This window comes from Eptesicus fuscus, chromosome 15 (genome assembly GCF_027574615.1).
Source record: "Eptesicus fuscus isolate TK198812 chromosome 15, DD_ASM_mEF_20220401, whole genome shotgun sequence".
NCBI classification, from domain to species: domain Eukaryota; kingdom Metazoa; phylum Chordata; class Mammalia; order Chiroptera; family Vespertilionidae; genus Eptesicus; species Eptesicus fuscus.
Genome location: NC_072487.1, coordinates 64,368,755 through 64,393,895, shown reverse-complemented (window position 1 = coordinate 64,393,895; position 25,141 = coordinate 64,368,755). Strand labels below are relative to the sequence as shown.

Here is a 25,141-nt window from a genome sequence, read left to right as displayed (position 1 = left end):
TTAGGGGGTGATCAGGCTGGTAAGCAGAAGCGTTTAGGGGCAATCAGGAAGGCAGGCAGGTGAGCAATTGGGAGCCAGCAGTCCTGGATTGTGAGAGGGATGTCTGACTGCCCGTATAGGCCCAATCCCACCAGGATTGGGCCTAAATGGGCAGTCGGACATCCCTCGAGGGGTCCCAGATTGGAGAGGGTGCAGGCTGGCCTGAGGGACACCCCCCCACCTCTTCCCCCCGTGCACGAATTTTGTGCACCGGGCCTCTAGTACAATATAATAACTGTACCAATAAAGCATTAAAAATTCAGAGGCAATTTGCATTTATTCAACACAGTTTAGTTCCTCTATACGCCAGACAAACTAGGTATAAAACAGTAATCTGAATTTAATCCTTGCTCTGGAGGTAATTACATTTTAATGTGGAAGATGGGCAGGTAAATAGATCATTATCATACTGTGATACATGCAACAGGGTTAATCAGGAGGAGAAATTTATCCAATCACTGGTAGGGTAGGGAACAGTGATGGGGAGGCTTGCCAGAGGAATTGCTAGCCAAAGGGCAATGTTCAGCTGGAATGACAACAGTGTGGAGGAAGAATTAGAGGGAACATGGATAAAGAAAAGGAAATCCATTCGAAAACTGATGCCAGGCTTGGGACTCAGTGCCTTGACTGCTCCTTGGAAAGTCAGTGCTTTGAGTCCACAGGGAAGGGAGACAGTTAGGAACTCCGCATTATTCATTACTGTTTTCAATGCCTGGTACTGGGGAGGCATTCCATAAAAATGTGTTGAATAAAGGAATTTAATGAGCGAAGAACCTTTCTTTTCATTAATCAATGTTTGTTTTATATACAGATATTTCAGGATAAAAAATATATTCTTTACAATATAAACACAATTGTGCTCAGTTAATGCTTACTGAAGTGAAATGAAATTAAATGGAATAGAGAACTCTTCTTCTCCAAGAGTTAATTCTGCCTTGGAATCAACTACTAGAGCAAAGCATACAGTTAAGAAAAAAAAAAAAGTGAGACAAAAAAACAAAATTTGGCCAAATGTTAGTGTGGAGAGTGGCTATAGCATTAGGACAGGATCAAGCCTTGGACTGACTTGTGGCAAAGCCACATACAAGTCCCAGCTTGGAGGGCAAAGCCCTCCCAGCACAATCATAGGCAAAAGGCTATGGTTGTAAGCTTGACCTTACAGTCCGACCCTGCAGTCCTACGTAGATAAGGGATGTGGGCTGTGGGGGGTGCAGCAAGTGCTGCCAAAACAAGGCTTGATAGAGTTCAGAGAATGGCAACAACAGGAAAGAAGCAGATTTGAAATTCACAAGAACACTGTAAACATCTTGCCCTTCTTTTGATTTGTGTGATCTGACTATAAAATAAAGCTTTGGCTTACAGGCTGTGTCATTGTTTCCTCATCCAGGCACAGTGATCCACCTGGTCCCAACTGTACTCTCTTGTCTGTCTTCTTTAATCCTTCACCACCCCTTCTCAGGTTCACCCCTGGCTATGCTGGACGCAGTTCATGTTACTATCATCTTAACTCTTTTTTAAAAAATATATATTTTATTGATTTTTTACAGAGAGAAAGGGAGAGGGAGAGAGAGTTAGAAACATTGATGAGAGAGAAACATCAATCAGCTGCCTCCTGCACACCCCCCACTGTGGATGTGCCCACAACCAAGGTACATGCCCTTGACCGGAATCGAACCTGGGACCCTTGAGTCTGCAGGCTGACACTCTATCCACTGAGCCAAACTGGTTAGGGCTCATCTTAACTCTTAAACTATTGGGAAATGGGCTGTCTTCAGATTTTTGCCATAATATTTGCATTTTCTCACATTTTTCAAAGGAATGTCAAAGAAGTATGTATATAATACCTTAGTTATATAGGACAGGGGTCTCAAGGTTTGAGCCATTCTTACTAAGTGCTGTTCTTGCTAAATGTTAAAATGAAGCACAGTATTTTGCAGACCAACTGTAAATAGGATAACCCAACCTATAGTCAACTGCAAAGAAGACATCAAGTAATTGACCAAATAGTGTATGTAAGCAATGGCTAAGCCTCCCATCCGGAGGCAAAGCTTTGGATATGAATCCCCTGTCTCCTTTACTAGCTGCAAGTAAATACAACTACCTTGCTTGAGCTGATTGAATAGGGCACACAGAGTGGGGATCAAAGTGGGAAATCTCTTGAGTTCTTTAATACCTTCTGGAGACACGATGATCTTCCCATAACCAGCTTTCTGGAAAATAGCTTCTTATTTCTGATCTGGTTACTGGTGCCAGGGGCCGTATATCTGGGGGTCAGGGGAAGTATATTCAATTATAGAAAAACAACATTATTCTACTTAGAGCCAAATTTTAAATATGGACATTAATTTAGACACACATTTTCTGAAAGATCAATGAAACATGTTGTTTAGTGATTTCAAAATAGAACTATTGGGAATTCTCCACTAATAGCATTGACAAAACAAAGCATAAAGTATCTTTAATTATCTATATACACTGAGTGGCCAGATTATTATGATCTCTGAATGCATAATAATTTGGCCACTCAGTGTATATCCTATATAATAAAAGGCTAATATGCAAATTGTCCCCTCGACCAGTAGTTCGACCAGCAGGCAGGCTGGCCAACCGCCCATGTTCCCTCCCCTTGGCCAGGCTGGCTGGATCCCACCCATGCATGAATTCATGCACCAGGCATCTAATATATATACTGAGTGGCCAGATTATTATGCATTCAGAGATCATAATAATCTGGCCACTCAGTGTGTATAAAAGCCTAATATGCAAAGTGTCCCCTTGGGAGTTTGATCACTCGCTATGACATGCGCTGACCACCAGGGGGCGGCGCGGAGCAAAGGAAGGCCCAGGCTGGCAGCCGGCAGCTGCTAGGGACCCCTGTCCATGCACAAATTTCGTGCACTGGGCCTCTAGTTTGTTTTATAAATTCTAAATGTTTAGTGTTCCTGAGATTATGCAAGATACTAATCAGTCTATAAAGTTATTTGCATTTTTATAATTGCAACAATTCTGTTTATGTGATTCTCTGCCTTAGCTTAGAAATTTATTTATAAATTATCTTTAGTAAAAATGAACATAACTTCTGTTCCTGTCCAAGATGAACTAACAGGGACTGGGGTTATCCCTCTGTCTTTAAAAAGAAAAAGAAAAAAAGAATACCAGATACACCATATAAAACAGTTTTTAGATACCAGAGCTTAAGTGACCCAGGACTGTGATCCCTGAGAGAAGGGAGAAGATTAGGTAAAGTCTAAAGTTGTCCAGGTTTCCTGATAGTTTACAGGCTACAGAGCAGGGAGAGGAACCCATGCAGATCCTTGTAGAGTTGCAGCAACACACATGGGAGTTTTAGGATATCAGCAAATGGACGATGTTTAAGATACACTATTAAGCAAAACAATCCTATATAATAAAAGCCTAATATGCTAAGTGTCCAGTCATCCGTCCAAACAATCAAAGCGTAATATGCTAATGATATGCTAAGGCCACTCAACCGCTCACTATGACGTGCACTGACCACCAGGGGACAGACAGTCGACCGGTCGGCCAGTCACTATGATGTACACTGACCACCAGGGGACAGACACTCTGACCGATAGGTGAGCTTGCTGCTGAGATCCAACCCATTGGGACTGAGCAAGGTGGGCTGGACACACCATGGAGCCCTTCCGGGTTCTCTCCCAGGCTGGCCAACCTCCCGCGTCCCTCCCTGCCCTAAACATGCACTGGTGTGGTCCCTCGGCCTGGCTTGTGTCCTCTTGCAATCCAGGACCCCTTGGGGGATGTCGGAGAGCCGGTTCTGGCCCCATCCCATAGGCCAGGCTGAGGGACTCCAGTGGTGCACGAATTTGTGCACTGGGCCTCTAGTCAGATTATAAAATAAGACTGGTCATTCCGCTTTTGTCTGTTTTGCTTTAACTATATGTAAATGAAACAAAAGTCCTAAAAGTTCTGAAAACATATTAATGAGAGTTCTATAGAATCTGAAATTATATATTGTACTTGAAACGGAAATGAGATTTCAACTTTTATATAAGTACACTTAAGCTTATGCTAGATTTAAAAATCTTTTGCTTATATTTGGTCATACAGGTATAAATGGAATTTTTAATGGCTGTAATATCACAGCACCATAGAATTTTAGAGCTCAAAGGCACATTGGATATCATCTGGCCTAACTTTCTTGCTTTAGAAATGAGGAGGCTGAGACTCTGAGAGGATAAACAATCATTTAGGTTTATAGAATGAGCCCGGGGTCTTGACTATGGACTAATGTATTCTGCTCTATACACTATATGTACCTCTTTGGATTCCCAAAAATGATTAACAGATTTTTTTTCCTTAGGGGCATTTACTAGTTATCTTTTCTATTTTAATTTAAAATAGAGCATAAAAATTGCCTTTCTTAGCAGCATAAAATTACACAAAATTCTTCACATTGGGCAGAATTCTGATAGAAAACATCAAACTTACGTAGCCTTCCCAATTGCATTAGTTTATGAGACTCTTCAGCACGGAACAGGTGTGCTATGGTACAACAATTCATAAAAGCCTGGGTGCATTTTTTGCCTAGCTTAACCCGGGCAACTCGCTGTTCACAGCTTTCATCATCATTACGATAGGCTCCATCACGACAACATTTCTTCACTTGATCATGTTTGTATTTAGCAGCTGAAATGGTAATAATACAGGTGTCCTTGATTATGCATAAAGTCATAACACCTCACGCTTAGAAGAGATCTGAAGAGATACTTGGTTTCTACTGCCATGTGACTCCCTCCCCACAAGAGTCCTGGTTAGTTGGCTGATCAGCCTCCCTTTGGAACTACTCTAATAATGGGGAGAATGTGGTCTCATGAGGTAGGTAGTCAATTCTGATTCATATTAAATGGTTAAAGGGCTTCTTGCAACTAAGCTAAATACTAAGTCTTGAAACTGGCACCGTGGGTTCAGCACCCTTTGACTATCTGAGAAGCACTCAAGTATTTAAAGATAGCAATCATCACTACACAAGTATTTCCTTCTTCAAGCTAAATATCCTTTTCTTCCTCCAAACACTTTTTGTGTGATATGGTTTGAGGACCTTCACTAGTGGCATCACTCTTCATTGTAAGCACTTAAATTAATGTGTCTCTTTTTGTGTCATTAGAACTTAGAATAAAAGTTAGCATTAAAATAATTCATATAAAAATGGAATAAATTATTATATTATTGTAAGCATGATTTTTAGTTGAACTCAGGCAACTGACTCCCAGTTCAATGTTTTTTTTTCTATTATAACACTGCCAATTATCAAATTTCTAGTTAAACAATTGTTTTAAATAATTTATATTAGACTTATTTCCCAAAGAGTAATCCAAAATACTATTAACTATTAAACATATTTAATAAAAAATAGATTTCCATATATACCCCCAAATTAATTAAATTATGAATGTTTTCAGAATAAAATGAAAGAATATGATTTAATTGTTAGATTAAGTTTGTGGAGAGAAAATATTTGTGATAAATAGAAGTTTATCTTTTAGAGATAGAAATAATACTTCATTTTCTTCAGATTAAAGTATGGCAAATGAACTATTGGATGTATTTGGAATAATCTTTTTGATCATTAGATAAATTAGATGAATTAGATGATTAGTAGGTGAATTAGATGTCTGTACATATGTTTCTTTTTGCCCATCCTATCTGAGTTAGGGGACATCAGATAATGTTTAATTTTCTCCAGCTTCTGAATGATACAACCATAACCTTTTTACAATCACATGAAACTCTTGGAGTACCTTGTTCCTCTATTTTCTTTTGCAGCATTCTTTTTGGCCTGAGAATTTCTTCACAAGGTTTATCTGTTTTGTTTTTTAAATGATAAAGACAAAAAGAAGAAAGAAAAAAAAGGAGATTAAAATCTTTAAAAAAATTCCATAAAATATGTAAATATTTAAAACATTCACAAGTCATTCAAAATATTGAAAACATGCTTTCAACTAGGCATTGCATACTATACATCTTACTATGACTTGTTTTATCTTAGTGGAGCTCATGATCTAGTGTTTTATAGTTTGACTTGTTTGATCTAAGTTTGGTTTTGTTATTTTTGTTTTTTTATTTTTATTATTTTTTTATTTTTAATTTTTTTAAATTTCTTTATTGATTAAGGTGTCACATATTTGTCCTCATCCCCCCATTCCCATCCCCCACCCCTCCCCACGGATGCCCCCACCCCCCTGTTGTCCTTAACCATTGGTTAGGCTCGTATGCATGCACACAAGTCCTTTGGTTGATCTCTCCCCACTACCCCCTACCCTCCCTCTGAGGCCCGACAGTCCGATCGATGCCTCCTTGTTTCTGGGTCTGTTCTTGTTCATCAGTCTATGTTGTTCATCATTTCCCCTATATGAGTGAGATTATGTGTTACTAGAAATATACTTATAAGAACTGAATGTGAGACGAGCAATAATAGTTATGCTGATAGGCAAATGAATCAGTCTGTAGTAAGTTTTCTGGACCAACAGTTCTTTTGAGACCCAATTTCAATGTCCACCAGTTCCTTATGTGTACATGTTGGCCCTGACTTTTCAGCTCTGGATGGTGGACAAATGGTGGTAATGCAGGTCCGACTCCCTCTGGTTTGGTCTCGCCCGGACGCAGGGGCGCGGCTTCACCCGGACTCAGGGGCGCGCGGCCTCACCCGGACCTGGGACCCAGCATCACCCAGGCCCCGGGGCGCGTGGCCTCACCCAGACCCAAGTGTGCGCGGCCTCACCCGGTCCCAGGATCCAGCCTCATCCGGACCCAGGGGCGCGGCCTCACCCGGATCCAGGGGCGCACGGCCTCACCCGGACCGGGGATCCAGCTTCACCCGGACCCAGGTCCCAGCCTCACCAGGATCCAGGGGCACATGGCCTCACCCAGACCCAGGATCCAGCTTCACCCGGACCCGGGACCCAGCCTCACCCGGACCCAGGGGCGCACAGCCTCACCCGGACCTGGGATCCAGCTTCACCCGGACCCAGGTGTGCGTGGCCTCACCCAGACCCCGGGGCGTGTGGCCTCTCCCAGACCCAGGGGCGCGGCCTCACCCGGACCTGGGACCCAGTGGGGCTTCGTCTTCTTGATCCCAATTCCTGTCGGTCAGTTCCCTCTCAGCAATTCCTTCGGCCATTTTCTCAAAGTGGAACTCGCTGGGCGGCGGGCTCGGCGAAGCTCCGGTGCGCCCGGTGCGCAGCGGCGGGCTGGTCCGAGGTCACTGCAGCGGCACTCAGGTCTGCAGCAGCGACCAGTCGCCAGGCGAGCGCACCTGGATCCAGGACCCAGCGGGGCCTCGTCTTCCCGATCCCAACTCCCATCGGTCAATTCCTTCTCAACAATTCCTCCGGCCATTGTTCTGGATGGTGTCTGCTCTGTTTTCCAGTTGTAGTTTCAAAATTGTTGTGGTAGGCAACAATCAGGCATCTGCCCTATGCCGCCATCTTGGTCCTCCAGAAGATTCTTAAGTAACCTTAGAAATGTGTTTCTGAACACTGTGTCGTCCATTAATTTACTTTCCTTCATCCCTTCTATTCGTGACCTGCTTCGGTGTCTTCACCTTTTGGCTGCCTCCCTATAGCTCAGCTTCCCCAATATCCCTAGGTGGTCGCTCTTGATACCCCCCTTTGTGGGCTGAGTGCAAAGTCTTGGTGTTGTTAAGCCTTGATTGCTGTTGATACACTGGGAGGATTTGACCTCCAGTCCAATTGGCTGTGAGGATCAGCTGTGTCTATGCCGGGAGACAGCCTTATTCAACTAGACTTGCAAAATTGTAAAAGCCTCTGTGCTCAGCTTGGATGGGGCGGAGTTTCAGGGTAGAGCCTACAGCCTTGGCTTCCTGTCAGCCCCGCCCTATGAGGTTCCTGTGTCTCAGTGTCCCCTCTGTACTCCCTGCAAACACCTCTGAGAGAAAAGCGCCCTGGAGTTTCGCCCACTGCCAAACAGTCTAGTCTCTCCCCCAATGAATCTGGATTCCCAGATTCTCGCCTGGAACTGGGTTTCAGTGTAGTCGGAACTGGGGCTCAGCGCAGTCTGGCGCTTTTGTCTCCTTCCCACCAGGGAAATTCAGCGGCACAGTCAACAGACCATCCTCTACGCGCATTCCCGTGCGCGCCTCGGTGCTCTGCCTTTCGCCGCTTCTCTGCATTTCCGCCTTACAGCCCAGATTCCCCCAGTATGAGCCTGGCTTCCCAGGGTCTTGCCCGGAACTGGGGCTCAGCACGGTCCGGAGCTTTTGTCTCCTTCCTGCAAGGGCAATTCAGCGGCACAGGCAACAGTCCGTATCTCCTTCCTGCTAGAGAACGCCGGCAAGGCCGTCAGCCGCCCCTCCCTCTCCAGCTCTGTCCTCCCCACACGCACGCGTGCTCGTGTCTCCGCCCGTGTCTCCATACCTCAGGCTTTTACGGCTCCTCTGATTTTCCTTGTGGTTTTCTCTTTCCTTCTAGTTGTGGGCATTTCAGTCAGCCAGCTTTCCTGTGGTTCTGGATGATGTCCGTTTTGACTTTTAGTTGTATTTTTGAAATTGTTGTGCCAGGCTGTAGGTTAGTTGTTTAACCTATGCCGCTATCTTGGTTTCTCCTGAGTTTGGTTTTGAATCCGGCAACCTTTTTGATCCACTCATTACAGAGAAATAGCCAAGTATTTAGAGTGAACAAAGTTTTTTGTTGGATATGTTCTTTTTATTATTTGTTCTTTGTACTATATTATCCTATATATCATAATAAAAGGGTAATATGCAAGTCGACTGAATGGGGTGGAATAACTGGTCCCTATGACGCGCACTGACCACATAGGAGCTGCTCCCTGGTGGTCAGTGCGCTCCCACAGGGGGAGCGCTGCTCAGCCACAAGCTGGGCTGACGGCTGGCGAGTGCAATATCCTGCCTCCACAGGCAGTGCTAAGGATGTCCAACTGTGGCTTGGGCCCGCCCCTCCCACCCCCTCGTCCTCTGCCTGCGAAAGGGCACAGGCTGGGATGAGGGACCTGCGCCCCCCACCACTCCCAGGGCACAAATGTCATGCACTGGGCCTATAGTTACAAATAATAGTATTAAATATACTTATGAACAATTTTAAAACCATAGAAAGAAGACAATTAAGATGTGGTCCTGCTTGGCTGGTATTGCTCAGTGGTTGAGCGTCAACCTATGAACCAGGAGGTCATGGTTTGATTCCTGGTCAGGGCACACGGCCGGATTGTGGGCTCAATCCCCAATGTGGGGTGTGCAGGAGGTAGCTGATAAATTATTCTCTCTCATCATTTTTTTTTTTTAATTCTCACGTGAAGATATTTTCCCATTGATTTTTAGAGAGAGGGAAAGTCTGAGAGAAACATTGATTGGTTGCCCCCTGACCAAACCGACTAGTGTTCTCTCTCATCATTGATGTTTCCATCTCTCCCTTTCCTTTCCTCTTTAAAATCAATATATGTAAAGATGTGGTCCTTACCCTTAAAAAGCTCCCAGTGCAGTGGCTGAGAAAAGTTGTATAATTCAGTGTAAGAATGTGCAGTGATGCACTCCTATTGTATTACTTATAAATAGAGTTAGTCCCTATAATATTTTCTCTATTAAAGGAGGAGGGAATGATTAATTTTATGGGGGAAAGAATCCTCATAAAGGAGATGATTCTTACACTAGCTTCTCCAGGCTAATAAAAGGAAAAGCAGTTCTGATGAAGAAAGGCCCAAAAGTGTAATAGCATAATGCCATCCAAAACTACACTTGGTTCTGTTAGCTTAAACATAAGGTAAGGTAAGGTAAGGTAAGGTAAGGTAAGGTAAGGTAAGGTAAAGCAGGATGAGGAATAGTTGGAGAGAGTTGAAGAGAAGATGGGAGGCTTTGAGTACTTCACTAAAAAAAATGTGTACTTTATTTTAAAGGCTAATGAAATGTCATTCTAATATCAGTGTAGAGAATATTCTGGAGGACGAACAATAATGAGACCTAGGAGGCAAATAGTCTATGTAAGTTTCAGTATCAATTTGAAGAAAAAACAAAAAGTGCTGAGAGTTTTACCATTTTCTTGGGTGTCATCTGCATTTGCATTGGTGAGGAAGGTGAGTCCAGCCAGGTGGAATACCTCTGCATTGTTGTGGCCACCACCTGCCCCACAGCCCAGGTCACTCTTCTCTAAAGCTTGAAATACCTGTCCAGACAGCCAAAATGTTGAGCCTATCAGATATAGCAATCATTCCTCTAAAGAACTAAAGGTGTGAGTTGTTTCATGGTTATAACAAACTTGTGAAATACTCATTTATCAAATGGCCAAAGTCCAAATTTCCCAACTTCATTCCTTTAGTTTGTCCTTTTACATTTTTAAATATATACCTAGTATTCAAAATTAAACCAAGAACTAAGTCTTAAGCTTTGGTGAGGAGCTTTTTAGAAACTGATCCATGGTGTTTTGTACTTAGAATACATGCTGCAATTGATAGAGCAGGCAGTTAGACAGGTATGAGCAGAACATGAATGATAGGCCAGATATGGAATGTCAACAGGGCACAATGTCTTAGGTGCCTAGCAATGAGCAAAACTGGGAAACAAATATTATAGGCTAGTACGTTACCCTCAGGGTGACCTTTCTCCCCCTAGAGTCATAAGTCATATGGTTTATACTCCCTTAGAGGAGGAACAAGGGGTCAGGAGACAGTCTCATACGACTCCCATACAAGCCCTTGCATGACAACTCCCTTAAGCATTAAGCGCTCAGGACAGTGAGGTTCTGACCTGCATCAAATAATCTTAGGAACAAAGTCTCATGTCTGTTGACCACAGAGACAGAGTTTTGGTCAAAGTAAAGATAACATCTAGGCCTCAGTTGTGTTTCAGCTCCAGGGGGCCATACTTTTTTGAAGCACTGCACAGAGACACCCAAGCACCGTAACCAAGATTATGCACTACTTAACCTTTTCTAGGGACTTCTTGGCCTTCCTTTGGACTCCATATATAGCACTGTCCACTGCTGTTAAAGCCACGTAGGAATCTGAGTGCGTTGCCAAATGAAGAGATACATGTTCACCTGGAGAATATGAATCTGTATCTGGAGACAGATAAACCTAAAAAATCATTTAGAGAAAAAAAAAGTCATTTTTATGAGATAAAATTTCATAGGCTGCTGTTTATAGTCTCCTTTATTCAGAAAAAAATTAAATTGTGACATCATTTGTGGCTTACCTGAAGCTGGTTGCCACATTTTTCTTCAATATTTAACCAGATTGAGTCAGACACTAATTCTGCTGTCTGCTCTCCTGTGACGATGTAATAGACCAGGATACGGGCTGAAGGAACCATGTTCAGTGTCACTGGAGCATTTATACTTTGATAAGGGGAATCTGGAAGTTTCTCCCTTGTGCCAAAGTGAACGATTTTGCCCTTGGATAAAATCTAAAAATAAAGAGTGGCAACAATAACTACAAAAACAAAACCTTTGTTTCAGGATGGAGCTTGGAGCTAGAATATAAATTATGCTAAAGAAAAAGAAAGTTAAGTTGTATGAGCCTACTGTGTGTTTTATTTCCATTGTGCAAATGAGTGAGGCTCAGGAATGAACAAAATGTCATACTGATTTTAGTTCAAAATCACATAATTAGGAAAACAGAGAACTAACAAATCTGTTTAAAATCACTAAAATGTCCTTTGTTTTACAGATTTAAAAAATAGACAAGTGAAGTACATCTTATTAAGGAATTAATTTTTAAAAGCAGAGGTTAGCTTCTAAGTTGGAAGCGTAAGTTTTTTTAAAAATTACAAATTACAAAGTTTTGGTCCCTAAATAGGTTCCCTATTTCTTCATCAGCCAATATGATCTTTGATCCTCATTTATTTTTTAATTTCTTTATAAAAAATGTTTAAAAATCCATCACTACCATCTGTTTGGCTTGCCCCATCACTACCATCTGTTTGGCTTGTCCATTGGAATAATTCATTCCATTTCTTTGACAATTATAAAAAATCCCTTAATATTTTTCATACATTCTTCCCCTAGATTTCACAGACAGGCATTACTGACCACCTCTGCTAACTGAAGTGATTTAACAAGGAATGTTATAGAGCTATAGAACTGGAGCAGGTATGATATGACTCAACACTTAAAAACAGGATTTGGGTTCTCCTTTTATGCCAGTAAAATGCATATATTTTAAATAGGTCTAGGTGTGTAATCTTTGACCATGATATAGAGCATAGTTAACATGAGAACTTAATTAGACTCTCTCTGAGGAGTAGCCAGCTGTCTTTGGTGAAAGGAGATCAGACAAGGAATTAGAGGTTCCCAGTTCAAATCAAAATCTTCCTTTTCCAATCTGAGTGACCATGGCAAGTCCTTTAACTTCTTTGTCTCTCAGTTTCCTCATCAATGAAATGGTCATGAAAATCATGCCCAATCTCAAAGGTTTTTTAAAAACTGGTTATCAAATTAGATGATGCTGTTGAAATGCTTTGTTAAAACAAATTTTAGGGATCATCCTAATGTTTCTCTATGTGCAAAGGAAAATGTCCCAGGTGGGGGAATAAATAGATGCAATTTTATCATTATTTACTTACCAAGTAATTATAGTGAGTTATTTTGTCAATATATGGACTTTTTGGGGTAACAATAATATTCAGATTTTCTCCTACGAGCATAGGTTTATAGGTTCCAGTCCAGTCAATATAAAGGTAACTTTGGCTCAGAGATGAATATGTTTTTGCTCTGTAATATTTGCTGGCCTGATTTTCTTCTGGAAGATCTGGATCATTGGTCCTGACCTAAAAGGGAACATTTCAGAGATTTCTTGATAGTGATAAAATGTTTTATGTAAAATATACCTTTTAAATTTCTTTCTTTGCTTTCTAAATTTCACACCACCAAATGCTGAAGAAAGGAATACCTCCACTACTCCCATGTTTATACTGCTGTGGTATTAAGTAACTTTATAAAGACTATGGACAATAATTAGAATCATATGGCCTTATAGGCTGTGGTGGGAAAGTCTGGTGAAGTGAAGAGAGAAAGATGCCCCAGGAACAAATATTAGTACCCTTCCTGAAATGTAATGGCAGGTTGGGGATTCCTCTTCCTATGTGTTGGGATGGCAACACATAATTTGGGGTACTGGTAGGGAAGTCATGAGGACTGGAGGATAGGAGTTGTGAATGGACATCACAGAGAGTCTCTGGCCCAATTTCATTGTGGAGCAATAGCACAGAGGAGTGCTTATAAACACGGGGTGGGGCAGAAATGATGTCATATCCACCTTTGACAGCAAAAGGGTTAGTAGTTCATGCTCTGGAGTGGTTTGCATCCCAGTGCTGCCATTTATTAACTCTGGATAAGTTATTAAAGAGAAGTTTGAAGCCTCTGTTTCCTCAGCTGCAAAATGGCAATCATAATATTCTCTAACTCATAGAGCTGATTAAGTGGATATTAAAAGTGATCTACATAAAATTCTTAGCCCAATGTTTAGCAGTTCATAAGCACTCAGTAGATCACAGTGAATGGATGGATGCTGTGGTCATTAACGTGATGAACTTAATCATTTTTTTTGCCTGGAAAGGGGAACTTAGACATTATTTGCTAGGAGAGACGACTATTAAGTGAGCTCTAAGGTGTAGTGCTTCATGCAGTAGAAGAAAAGGGAGGCTCCCACATTCAACCCTTTTATGGCCCTGGAAAGAAATAAAAATTGGGGGAAAGAATATTCCAACCACTGACTTCCACTGCTGTACCTATTCTGAAGCTTCTAGATTCTAATATAGTCTTACTAAAGTAAAAGAAAATACTTAATTCCCAAATAAAAAAGTGATAAATGTATCCTCCTCTAGTGCTATTTTTATTTATTTATTTTTGGGTGCAACATTGTGGAATTGTTCACTGGACTTAAGTATAAAATCTGCTGCATCAGTTCTGCACACTAGCCAAAGCATACAGTCAAAAGTGGACATTGTGCTAGAAAATTTAACCGAATTCAGCTCACAGTAAACTCCAGCGCTGTCACTGCAGATGGGAGATTCACCACAAATGAAGCCACTCCATCACTGGAACCTGTTACACTTTCCTTTGACTCCAACTCAGCCATCTCTTGGTTGTCACTGACCGTTTGTGCACTCAGGGTCACTGGCACCCCTCCTACTAACTCATCAAGCGAATCCTTAACTTGCACCTGTTTGTCGGAACATTCCAAATTCAATTCAACAGCTCAGCACTTGTTTTAAAGCATAACAATTCTGAAATAATTTTTTTCTCCCCATGGAAAGTATACACTGAGTGGCCATATTATTATGATCTCTGAATGCCCCCACCTTAGGTTCTGCCTTCACACTTCACCCAGATTTGGTTCTGATTGATCAATTTCTATGCTAGTCAGCGGCAAAAGCTCCGCCTCCTAGGCAGCCACTAGCTCCTCACACTTCACCCAGATTTGGTTCTAATTGGTCGGTTTCTATGCCAGTCAGTGTCAAAAGCTCCACCTCCTAGGCAGCCATTGGCTCCTCACACTTCACCCGGATTTGGTTCTGATTGGTCGGATTCTATGCTAGTCAGCATTTCCAGGCCTATCAACGGCCCTGATCAGAGAGGCGGGGCTGATCAGCAGCCCCAGTGGAGGCCCAAGAGAAAGAGAGGCATGGCTGCTGGCCAGGCCTGGAGAGAAAGAGAGAGGAAAGTGCTGAATAACAGCTGCCACAGAGGCTATGGATCAGACCCTGCTTCTCTCTCCAAGCCTCTCTTTGGGCCTGATCTGCAGCCCCCTCAGCAGTTTATTTTATTTTATTTATTTCTTCTTCTTTTTCTTTTTTTCTTCTATGTGGGATGGTTGATCTTGAGCCTGCAGGGAGCAAGCTGGCTCCAGACTTCTCCAAGTCCACATTTCTTTGCCTCCAATTCTTACGTGTCCAAAGACAGGGAACCACAGACACGTCTTTGTAGGAGGGTCCCCTCAGCAGTTTAATGCAATGCCTAACATCCTATCTAATAAAGAGGGAATATACTAATTGACTTTCACACCATCACAAAGATGGCGGTGCCCACAGCCAATAAGGAGGGAATATGCTAATTGACTGCCCCACCCTCAAAGATGGCAGCACCCACAGCAAATAAGGAGAGAATAAGCTAATTTACTGCCACACCCTTAAAGATGGCAGCACCCAGTCTCCTCAGCCCCACCAGGGTGGCAGGCATGCAGCAAGGCCGGGCCCACCCTTGCCAAAAACCTGCCTCTGGCATCCCCCGGTCCCCTCAGCCCCCCAGCCACCCAGGGCCAGCCTGAGGTACAGGCAAGCCTCAGATGGTGGCTGCCCAGTCACCCAGGGCCGGCCTGAGGTGCATGCAAGCCTCGGATGGTGGCTGCCCAGCCACCCAGGGCCACCAGAGGCTCAGGTAACCAGGGCCAGCCGAGGTTTGTGCTACTGGCAGTAGCAGCAGCAGAGGTGTGATGGAGAATCACCTTCCCCTGATTGCCAGTAACCCACCTCTGAGGGTTCCCAGACTGAGAGAGGGGGCAGGCCCGGCTGAGGGACCCTCCCTCCAGTGAATGAATTTTCATGCATCGGGCCTCTAGTATTAAATAATGACACTTGCCCTAAGGCTTAAACTGGCCTGCAGTTTCCCACCCCTGTCCACATAACAGGAGGGGCAACTTTTACAGAATGAGTTCCCTCCATGATTTGCCTCTCTAGAGTTCTTCCCCTATTTGCTACACCCATGTTTTCTGTAAACAGAAAAAGACAATTATATTCAGCAGTTTCTCTCCCTGCCTCCCACCTACCTTGATAGAATATGGAATTCCAGGCTTCAAGAAAAGAGGAGTAGCAACCAAATTCAGTTTGTAGGGAGAGAGGACATATTTGATGGCAGAAAATTCTGCCTCTTCAGAAAATCCACCTGAAGAAATGACAGGATCATGTTGACCTTTTTAGAATATTATCTACACAGGGATCTATTTTATGTCACTATGACTCCACAGACTTGTTCTTTCACTCACTCCATTCTGGCACTCATTCATTTATCAGTTGTAAGTAGGACATACGTCTTGGTTCAGAGGGGCAGTGCAGAGAAGAGTTTAAACCTCAGGCATTTCCAAAGCCTATGTACAAGGCTTGTATGTAAATATATCCCATGCAGAATTAGAGCTATAGAGCTGGACTGAGGAAGAATGCAAAGAAGGGACACTACTTTTCATCAGTGGTCTGAGTTTCAGTTGATTATGTAAAAAGGATTAAGGAGAGAAGGGAAAGATAGGTCAGAGATTGAGCTTTACAGGGGATTTACCATTAGAGTGGAGAAATATGGAGAGAAATTTAGAGGAAGTCAGAAAAGAGTGCTTGAGGTAGAGAGAATCAAAGAATGATATCTCCATCTTAAGGCTTTTTAAGAACATACCACCAAATAGTTTTAAATGTTAGTTTTTTTAAATTATAGTCTTATTGGGTTTTATTTATATATAATTTAATGCAATGCTTATTTAGGGAATGCCTAACATATTAAATAATGACACTTGCCCTAAGTCTGAAGCTGGCCTGCAGTTTCCCATTGAGGGTCCACTGGCAAGAGCCCAATAGCATTACCCTCCAGCTAAACTTAAGCTAATCTATTAAAAATAACACACAAAGTTCTAGTGTCCCCAAACTCCTTCCCAATATTACATCCCTAATACTCCCTATACTTCGGCTAACTGGATAATATGTTATTATCAAAGATCAAGATTCACTTTCCACCCTTGGTATGTCCCTGTATAGAGGATGCTGACTTCACCCTATCTACCATTCTTGTCTCAAAACCCTACTTATCCTGCAAGACTGATCATCTTTAGGACACTGTTCTTGGTTGCTCAACCATCACCTAAGAGCTCACCTTCCTCTCAAGGTCAATAACAATTATTGTGCTTAAAGCATACATAGAATTCCTTTGTGTTATAGAATGCTTTGTTTACTTGTGTTATAACTGATGCTAGTATGTTGTTAGCCTTTGAGTGCTGATTATTATACATCATTCATATTTGGAAGCCTGCATGCTTAGCGACACTCTGACTACTTTATAAATATTTCTTAAGCTGAATTTATTTGAAATAAATTGAGCAAAAATAAAAATAAGGAAGAAACATTAAAATAATGATAAAAACAACAGCCAGGGCAAGGAGTATTAAATTATCCCCATTATCCAACATCTATTGGACATCTGATACATACAAGGTGCTCAATATCTGAATAATTACCTCCATTCTTCTATTCTAGAAGTACAAATTTAAAGAGGTGAAAGAGGCATTAGGGTTTAACTTTAATTTTACAAAGAAAGAAAGACAGACAGACAGACAGAAAGAAAACGAAAAGACTCAGTGTGGTTAAATTACTTGTTCAAGGTTAGTTGGGGTTCAATATGAACCTGAAAATATAAAGAACATTAGTAATCAAGACATACCAGAAGCAAGACAATTTGACTCAATGTGGAATAATAATTACTATTAAAACCCATTGGAGTGGGATTGAGAGCACTATAAAAGATGTTAAGGATAAGAAAGTAGTAGGTGGACCCAAGAAGGAGGAGGAGGAAAAGAAAAAGAAAAAGAAGGAGGAGGGCTAACACTTATATGGTCCTCATTATGTAACAGGTACTGTTTTATAAAATGTTTTTATTTATTTTAGAGAGAGAAAGGGAGAGGGAAAGGAAAGAAGGGAGAACGGAAGAGAGAGAGAGACATCAGAGAGAAACATCAATCGGCTGCCTCCTACATGCCCCCTACTGAAACCCAGGCATGTGCCCTAACCAGGAAATAAACCAGAGACGTTTTGGTGCATGGGATGATGACAATCAACTGACCCACAATGGCCAGGGCATGACAAGTATTGTTTTAAGTGCTTTGGGTATATTGACTCTTCAACCCTAACCACAACCCTACAAATTATATACTATTATTGTATCCATTTTAAAAACACTATTGCCTCCAATTTTAGACAGAATTTCTGAACATTACGGCTGAAAAAGGTTTTAGGTGGCATTTGGTTCAACTTCATCATTGCACAGATAAGGAGACTAAAACAATGATAATGATAATAACTTCCATTTTCATACCACTTTATCAAACATTTTTACATACATAATTTCATTTTTATTTTGTTTCTCACCAGGTGAGAATATTGGGGTGCCGGATGTTCAAGCCAGATAGCCTACAGAGCCACTCAGGATATCAATTGGGCAGGTGTTATCTTGCAGTTGAAGCAATGGGAACCCAATGACTAGAGTGGCAAAGCTATATTCTAATCCTAGCTTTTAATGACACAAAAGTAAAATTTAAATATGAAAGAACTGTAGGTATAATTTATACCTTTAATATACTGTCTAAATATTTCCCAAGATAAAGAAAAGAAAAGAAAAGAAGGAAGGAAGGAAGGAAGGAAGAAAGAAAGGAAGGAAGGAAGGAAGAAAGAAAGAAAGAAAGAAAGAAAGAAAGAAAGAAAGAAAGAAAGAAAGAAAGAAAGAAACTTACCTGAAGACTCTATGACTATTACACCAATATAAAGGTACTTATCGTTTAAGTCTTCCAGACTGCTGTAGGACAATTCTTTAACTGCCATTTCAGAGTTCAGTTTGACTTTAGCAATTCCATTTATCATCTTTTTAAAGGGGGGAAATAAAAGAGTTATTTCAGAGAAAAACTTATAAGGAAAAATTAACAAAATCTGCTTTTACTAGCCTCTCAAAGTGAAGGTCAATGTCAGAGGAATGGTTGAGCATCAGCAATAAAGTAAATGACTGGTCTAAAATTAAGCCCAGAATGTTATTTTCTAATTTATATTATTGAATTATAGACATGGGGAGTCTTAAACATTATTTGATTCAACTAGGTCTTTTTTGTACTAGCTGACAAAGATGTCTTCTTCCAATCCCTAAGTCATCATCTATCTTCCTAGGCCTCTCGGATTACTTTTGCTCTTAACTGAGAGCTTATTGGGTTTTATATTTAATTTGTGCTTTGCTGCTTACATATTGAAACATTAATTAAAAACATACAATGGGTAAAGGCATATAGGGTTAAGTCATACTGTATCATTTAATTATTAAGCATAATAGTAAAATAGATTTTGCCTTATTTTTTTCTTCTAAAACTAAATAACTTGAAGCCAGGGATTTTTGAATTATTTGGCTTTAAGTCTCAGTGTCTAGTATAGAACCATTTTTTAAAAATCTTTATTGTTGCAAGTATTACAGAGGTCCTATCCCCCCCGCCCCCTGCACCTCCTTGATCTCCTCTACCTACCACATTCCCACCCCCTCCCCTGGCCTTCCCCACACTATTGTTTGTCCACGGGCTATGCTATATGCATATAAGTTCTTTAGTTAATCTCTTCCGGCTGCCCCCCCTTTCCTCTGAAATACATCTGTTGCATAGCATAGAATCTTGCATTAAAAAGAGGCATCTAGCCCTAGCAGGTTTTTCTCAGTGGTTAGAGCTTTGGTCTACAGACTGAAGAGTCCTGGGTTTGATTTTGGTCAAGGGCACATGCCCAGGCTGTGGGCTTGATCCCCCGTGAGGGGCGTGCAGAAGGCTGACAATCAATGATTGTCTCTCATCATTGATGTTTCTATCTATCCCTCTCCCTTCCTCTCTGAAACTAATAAAAAAGCCTATATAATAAAAGGGTATTATGCAAATTGACCAAACGGTGGAATGACCTCTCACTATGACATGCTCAACGCAGAAGCTGCTCCCTGGTGGTCAGTGCGCTGTCACAGGGGGAGTGCAACTCAGTCAGAAGCCCAGAAGCCAGGCTCATGGCTGGCGAGTGCAGAGGCGGTGGCAGGAGCTTCTCCCGCCACTGCAGCAGCACTAAGGATGTCCAACTGCCGCGGGGAGCGGGCCTAAGCCGTCAGTCGGACATCCTCCGAGGACTCCCAGACTGCGAGAGGGCACAGGCCAGGCTGAGGGACCGCCACACCCCCCCCCCCCCCCCGCAATTGCACTGGGCCTCTAGCCTATATATATATATATATTTTTTTTTTAAAGAGGCATCTAATTTATATCTTGAACAAATAAAAGTGTCTTTTGAGAAAGCAAAGGCTAAATAATTGGTGATGCAAACTACATGAATATATAACACTGAGTAGAATGACATGAGTCCTTATCATCTGTGGTATAATGTAAAAATAAATGAATAAGGGAAAAGGGGACCAGGGCTCTAATCTGGTCCCAGCAACCACTAGCTCTTACTTAACCTTGGACAAGTAACTTGCCAATAAATTTGTTATTGGTGGAAATGCCGTGTCCACCAGTGAAAGTGAGTATCCCTTTCCCTACTGGGTGCTGGAAAGTCAGATCCTCATGATACCTTGAGAAAAAGAATTTTCTGAGATTTGCACTGGTGGATGAGTGATTTTTATTTGTGTGGAATTATATCCTTGTGTCTGTAAAGTCCCATTTCCCTTAAACCAGTCCTGGAAGAAGTGCAGCTAGGGATTCAGCAGAATTAGAAGCAAAGCCAGTGTGCAGAGATTCTGTTCCATGGTGGAGCTGGGTCTGGTGTAGCATTAGGCTAGGTATAGTCCATTAACCCAGTGTGTCTGTTATCCATGGGCCATGTGGGCAAATGCAGGAGTGTGAGGGCCCCTGCTGGCCGGGAATCAAGCAAAAGAGATAACTCCTTTGTTTAAGAAATTTAAATATCTCAAATATTTGCAGTGGCCACGCCTACTCTGACCAAGGACCTGTTCCCAGGTATGAATGACAGGCAAATACTTCCCTATTTCACTCAGACTTTATTGGGCATGTGTCTAAATTGCAGCTTTCTAGCAAAGTTGCACAAATGGCAAGCCTATACTATTTGGCCTTCCCCTGCTCCTTTTCTATTAATTAATAACTGGGTTCATTACAATGGTATCAAATTCATTCACTCATAAGTATATAGAGAGTAGTACCTACTATCTGCCAGGAACCATGCTGGCTCTGAGTATATAGTGGGAACAATTCAGATTCACAAAGGATTTAGTGTAGAAAATGATAGAAAGGTAAATAAACCATTACAAATGATAGAAAAGTAAATAAACCATTACTATTAACATTTTGGAAGGATAACTCTGTTGGGGGGTGCTGCTCTGTACATTGTAGGAGTTTAGCAGCACTCCTGACTTCTATCCATGAAGTGCCAGTAGCATCTTCTTCCCCTGTTATGACAATGACAAATGTCTGTGGGACATCGCCAAATTTTCCCGTAGGGGTAAAAATAGTCCCTGGTTGAGAATAAATCGTAAAACGTACTCTACTAAGAGGCTCAAGGCCTAAGGGAGTACCTGGCAGGGGCAGTTAACCCAGTTGAGAGGAATCAGGAAGACTTTCCAGAGGAAAGGAGTCAAGGTTGAGAGTTAAAGTCTGAGGAGGAATTAGCCAGACAAAGAAGAGGCAGGAGAAGACAAAGGGCAAGAGCATTCTCAAGCAGGAGCAGCACTGCAAAGGCCTGGAAGCAAGAGAGACTAGTGTAAGGGAGAGGAAGGTGGGAAGTGGCAGGAGATAGGCTGGCGAGGGAGGCTGATGTCATGGAAAGTTGGCTTTATCCTAAGGACAATGAGAAGCCAATGGAGAGTTTCAGCTTCCATTTCCCATCCCTATATAAAATTAGGGATCAGACTAGATAATTTTAAAGTTATTTTCCATCTCTAGCATTTATGATGTATCTTTAGGTACGAGTGAACATCTTAACATCTTACCACTGTGCTTTGCATTGCTTTTTCCATCATTTCTTTGTTATCATCATGTAAGTCATCTTTTATTCCAAAAGAGACAAAAACTTCAGCCTCAGCAACAACTTTGTTATAAAAATATCTGTCAAACAGTAATACCATAAGATTATTTGGCTATCAAGGTTATAAAAATAAAATTCAGATAAACTAACAATTTGAAATTACATTGCGTACTTGATACACTCTAAATTGTCTTCCATCCACAATTACATTTCATCCTCATAAAATTACAATAATAAAGCCAAAATGCAGATTTTATAACTATGTGCTTTATGAAAAAAACTGATCTTGAGGAAATCAAAAGACTCAGGTCCGGAGCCCTTTCCTACAGAACACACAGCTTCCTTGATGATTTTGATGTCAGTGGGGAGCCGCTTCCTATTTCCTTTTATGTATTTAAAAGCAGCATGCCCAATCTTACTGTTATGTGAGATAAATTTTATTTTAATCCTAATTGCATATTAAACCTTTTCAGTTTAGAATTAAAGTAAGAGTAAAAGAAATTTTCCACACAGCAAATAATACTATAGCAAGAATTAACTTTCCTTATTCAGAGTTTGAACAAATCGTGTCTCCATTAGAAGAAATTAATTTTTATAATTCCATGTCAGGTGATCCTTTTATGTGTTTTAGACTAAGTAACAAACACTCTATTTTAGAAGAGAATTAGTACAGGGCAGCATTTGAGGGCCTGGACTCAGAACCAGACAGACTGTGCGGCTTACTAGCTGCGCAATCTTGGGCAAATTACTGAACATTTCTGTACCTCCATTTTTTTGTTTGTAAAATGGGGATAGCAATAGTGCCTACCTCATAGTGTTCATAAAGATTAAATGAGCTAATATATACAGAGTGCTTCAAAACTGCCTGATAAGGTTATATAAATTGGTTGTTGTTATTAATAACTACATGATACTGCCTTTTTTAATGACCTAAACTTCTATGGTAGATTGCTTGTAAAACTAGCCCCAATTTCCACTTGCCCATATGTTCACCATCTTTGCAGCTATTTATGTGTAAAGAGTGTAAAGAGAGTCTATTTCCTCCTGGGCTGATCTTGTAACTTGCTTTGGACAACAGAATGTGGTGGAAGTGATGGTGTGCCAGTCTCAAGCTTAGGCCCTTTAGAGGACTTTTATGCTTCCATATTTTCTCTTCAAATATTTCTGCTGCTATAGGCTAGCCTGTTAGTTGGTGAGAGATGCACATAGTCCAATCATCCTTGTAGCTTCAGTTAACTGCCAGCCAATTACCATACATGTGAGTAAGACCTCCCTAAACCAGCCAGCCTCCAGCTGAGATGAGCCTAGTCCAGATCAGCAGAACTGCCAGCTAACTTATAATTGGCCATAGTTTTAAGGCATTGAGTCTTGAAGTAGTTATGGAGCACTAGTTGGCTGATTAAGCCATCTAAACTAATAAAAGAGAAAGATGCAAATTGTACCTTTGCGACGCCTACCAGCCAATCAGGAGCGAGTATGCAAATTAACCCAACAAAGATGGTGGGTTAATTTGCATACACAGGCGCCTAGCGGCTGGGGGCGTTCTGCACTGCCCCAGCCGCTCCAGGCCTCTGGGCAGTGTGGGAAGGCGGAAAGGCGGCTCTGGGCCAGAGTGAAGGCAGAAAGGCAGTTCCAGGCCTGAGCAAAGGTGGAAAGGGGGCTCCAGCCGGAGTGAAGGTGGTGCTGGCTGCCAGGAAGGCACATTCTTACATGAATCTTTGTGCATTGGGCCTCAGTCTATAATAATAAAAGTGTAATATGCTAATTAGACCGCATGTCCTTCTGGACGAAGTTGGGGCTGCAAGGTGAGCCCAGGTCCTGGGTTCCTGCCGGTGGCTGGAGGGAAGCCCGGGTCCCAGGTGCCAGAGGGAAGCCGTTGCTGGCAGTCTGGGGAAGGAAGGCCTACTCTTACACAAATTTCGTGCATTGGGCCTCTAGTTAATAAATGAAAAGGAAAGAAGGCTTCATATCTCAGTCCCAATATCCGAAGTCATGCTGTTTCCTAAATGTACACAACGATTCTTTAGGATTATTTTTGCTGGTGAATAACAACAAAGCTAAAATCAGAACCAGCTTACATCAGAATGAGCAAATAAACTATAGGTATAATGTCTCCTCAATCAGTCAATGCCAAACTCATGGCAGACATTGCCAATAAATCAAAGATCTCAACAACATAAATGTATTAAATCAACATATTGTGCATCTTAAACATTCACAATGTTATATGCCAATTAAATCTCAATAAAACTGGGGAAAAAATCACAGATCTCATTTTGGCACTTAATTTAGCTGGATAATATAAAAAATAAATAACTTTCTTACCTTGCTTTTATAGTGATTTCAAAATTATTGAAGTTCTTATAACCAATGAAACTATTTTCTGGTTCTATTGAGACAGAAAACTGTGGCAACACTGAAAATAAAAAGGAAAAGGCAATATTACCACTTAAATTAGAGCAGCCTTCTGTCTGGTACAGTTGATGTAACATCAACACAACATCCAGCTGTAGTCATCATCATTATCAGGGACAAAAACAACAATTATGACATCACTGGGAAGTCTCCTACTCCAATAATCAGAGGTCAATCCAGCTATCTATGTATCAGAAGCACTTTGTTTATACTTAGATTACAGCATTTATTATAGGCAATTGTTTATTTCCTTGACTGGAGTGTGGATTCCTTGAAAACAAAATGTTCTCTATATATCTTTATATATCTTCCCCTCTTGTCCTTCTCATAAGTCTTATACATAATAAATATTTAATAAATATTTATTAAATTAAAAATAGAAAATTCCTGTTTATTTAACGTTTTCCATTTTTGTCCAGTAGATAAAATCCTCCCAGTCTGGCATAAAACTCTGACTTTAGTCAAGAAGAGAGAGTTTATGCCCAGCCAGTGTGGCTCAATGGTTGAATGTCGACCTATGAACCAGGAGGTCATGGTTCAATTCCAGTCAGGGCACATGCCCAGGTTGCAGGCTTGATCCCCAGTGGGGGGCATGTAGGAGACAGCCAATCAGTGATTCTCTGATCATTGATGTTTCTATCTCCCTCTCCCTTCCTCTCTGAAATCAATAAAAATCCTATATAATAAAGAGCTAATAAGCTAATTAGACCAAACGGTGGAACGACCTTCCGGAATGACCAATGGGCGGGGGGGGGGGGCAGTGAGGCAGCTGGACTGCGAGGGCCAAGCCCCTTGCATGAATTTCGTGCATCTGGCCTCTAGTATATTTTAAAAAAGAAAAGAGAGTTTATAATGAACTATAAGAAATAATACCCATGCAAAAGTAAAAATTAGAGCAGAAAGGAGTTGGGTTCCCCCCTCCTTTTTTTTTTTTGTATCTTGATTGCCCAAGAGAAAATA

At 41.5% G+C, this 25,141-nt stretch overlaps 1 protein-coding gene and 1 non-coding gene across 3 annotated transcripts in view; both read right to left on the bottom strand.

The window, feature by feature from the left end:
* C5 (complement C5) overlaps nt 1–25,141 on the bottom strand; it is an 86,563-nt gene that overhangs the window by 48,498 nt on the left and 12,924 nt on the right. For both annotated transcript variants that reach the window (XM_054727018.1, XM_008152129.3), the window contains exons 7-18: nt 24,092–24,182; nt 21,732–21,846; nt 18,520–18,646; nt 15,805–15,920; nt 14,017–14,202; nt 12,605–12,808; nt 11,237–11,446; nt 10,969–11,118; nt 10,079–10,208; nt 5,820–5,882; nt 4,510–4,707; nt 2,213–2,303 (exon numbers count right to left, since the gene is read on the bottom strand). In XM_054727018.1, coding sequence (XP_054582993.1) covers nt 2,213–2,303; nt 4,510–4,707; nt 5,820–5,882; nt 10,079–10,208; nt 10,969–11,118; nt 11,237–11,446; nt 12,605–12,808; nt 14,017–14,202; nt 15,805–15,920; nt 18,520–18,646; nt 21,732–21,846; nt 24,092–24,182 — 1,681 coding nt within the window. The remainder of the gene's footprint in view (nt 1–2,212; nt 2,304–4,509; nt 4,708–5,819; nt 5,883–10,078; nt 10,209–10,968; nt 11,119–11,236; nt 11,447–12,604; nt 12,809–14,016; nt 14,203–15,804; nt 15,921–18,519; nt 18,647–21,731; nt 21,847–24,091; nt 24,183–25,141) is intronic.
* Nucleotides 14,841–14,971, bottom strand: LOC114235357 (small nucleolar RNA SNORA38). The gene has a single exon (XR_003621544.1). It is a non-coding gene; the product is annotated as a small nucleolar RNA SNORA38 (small nucleolar RNA).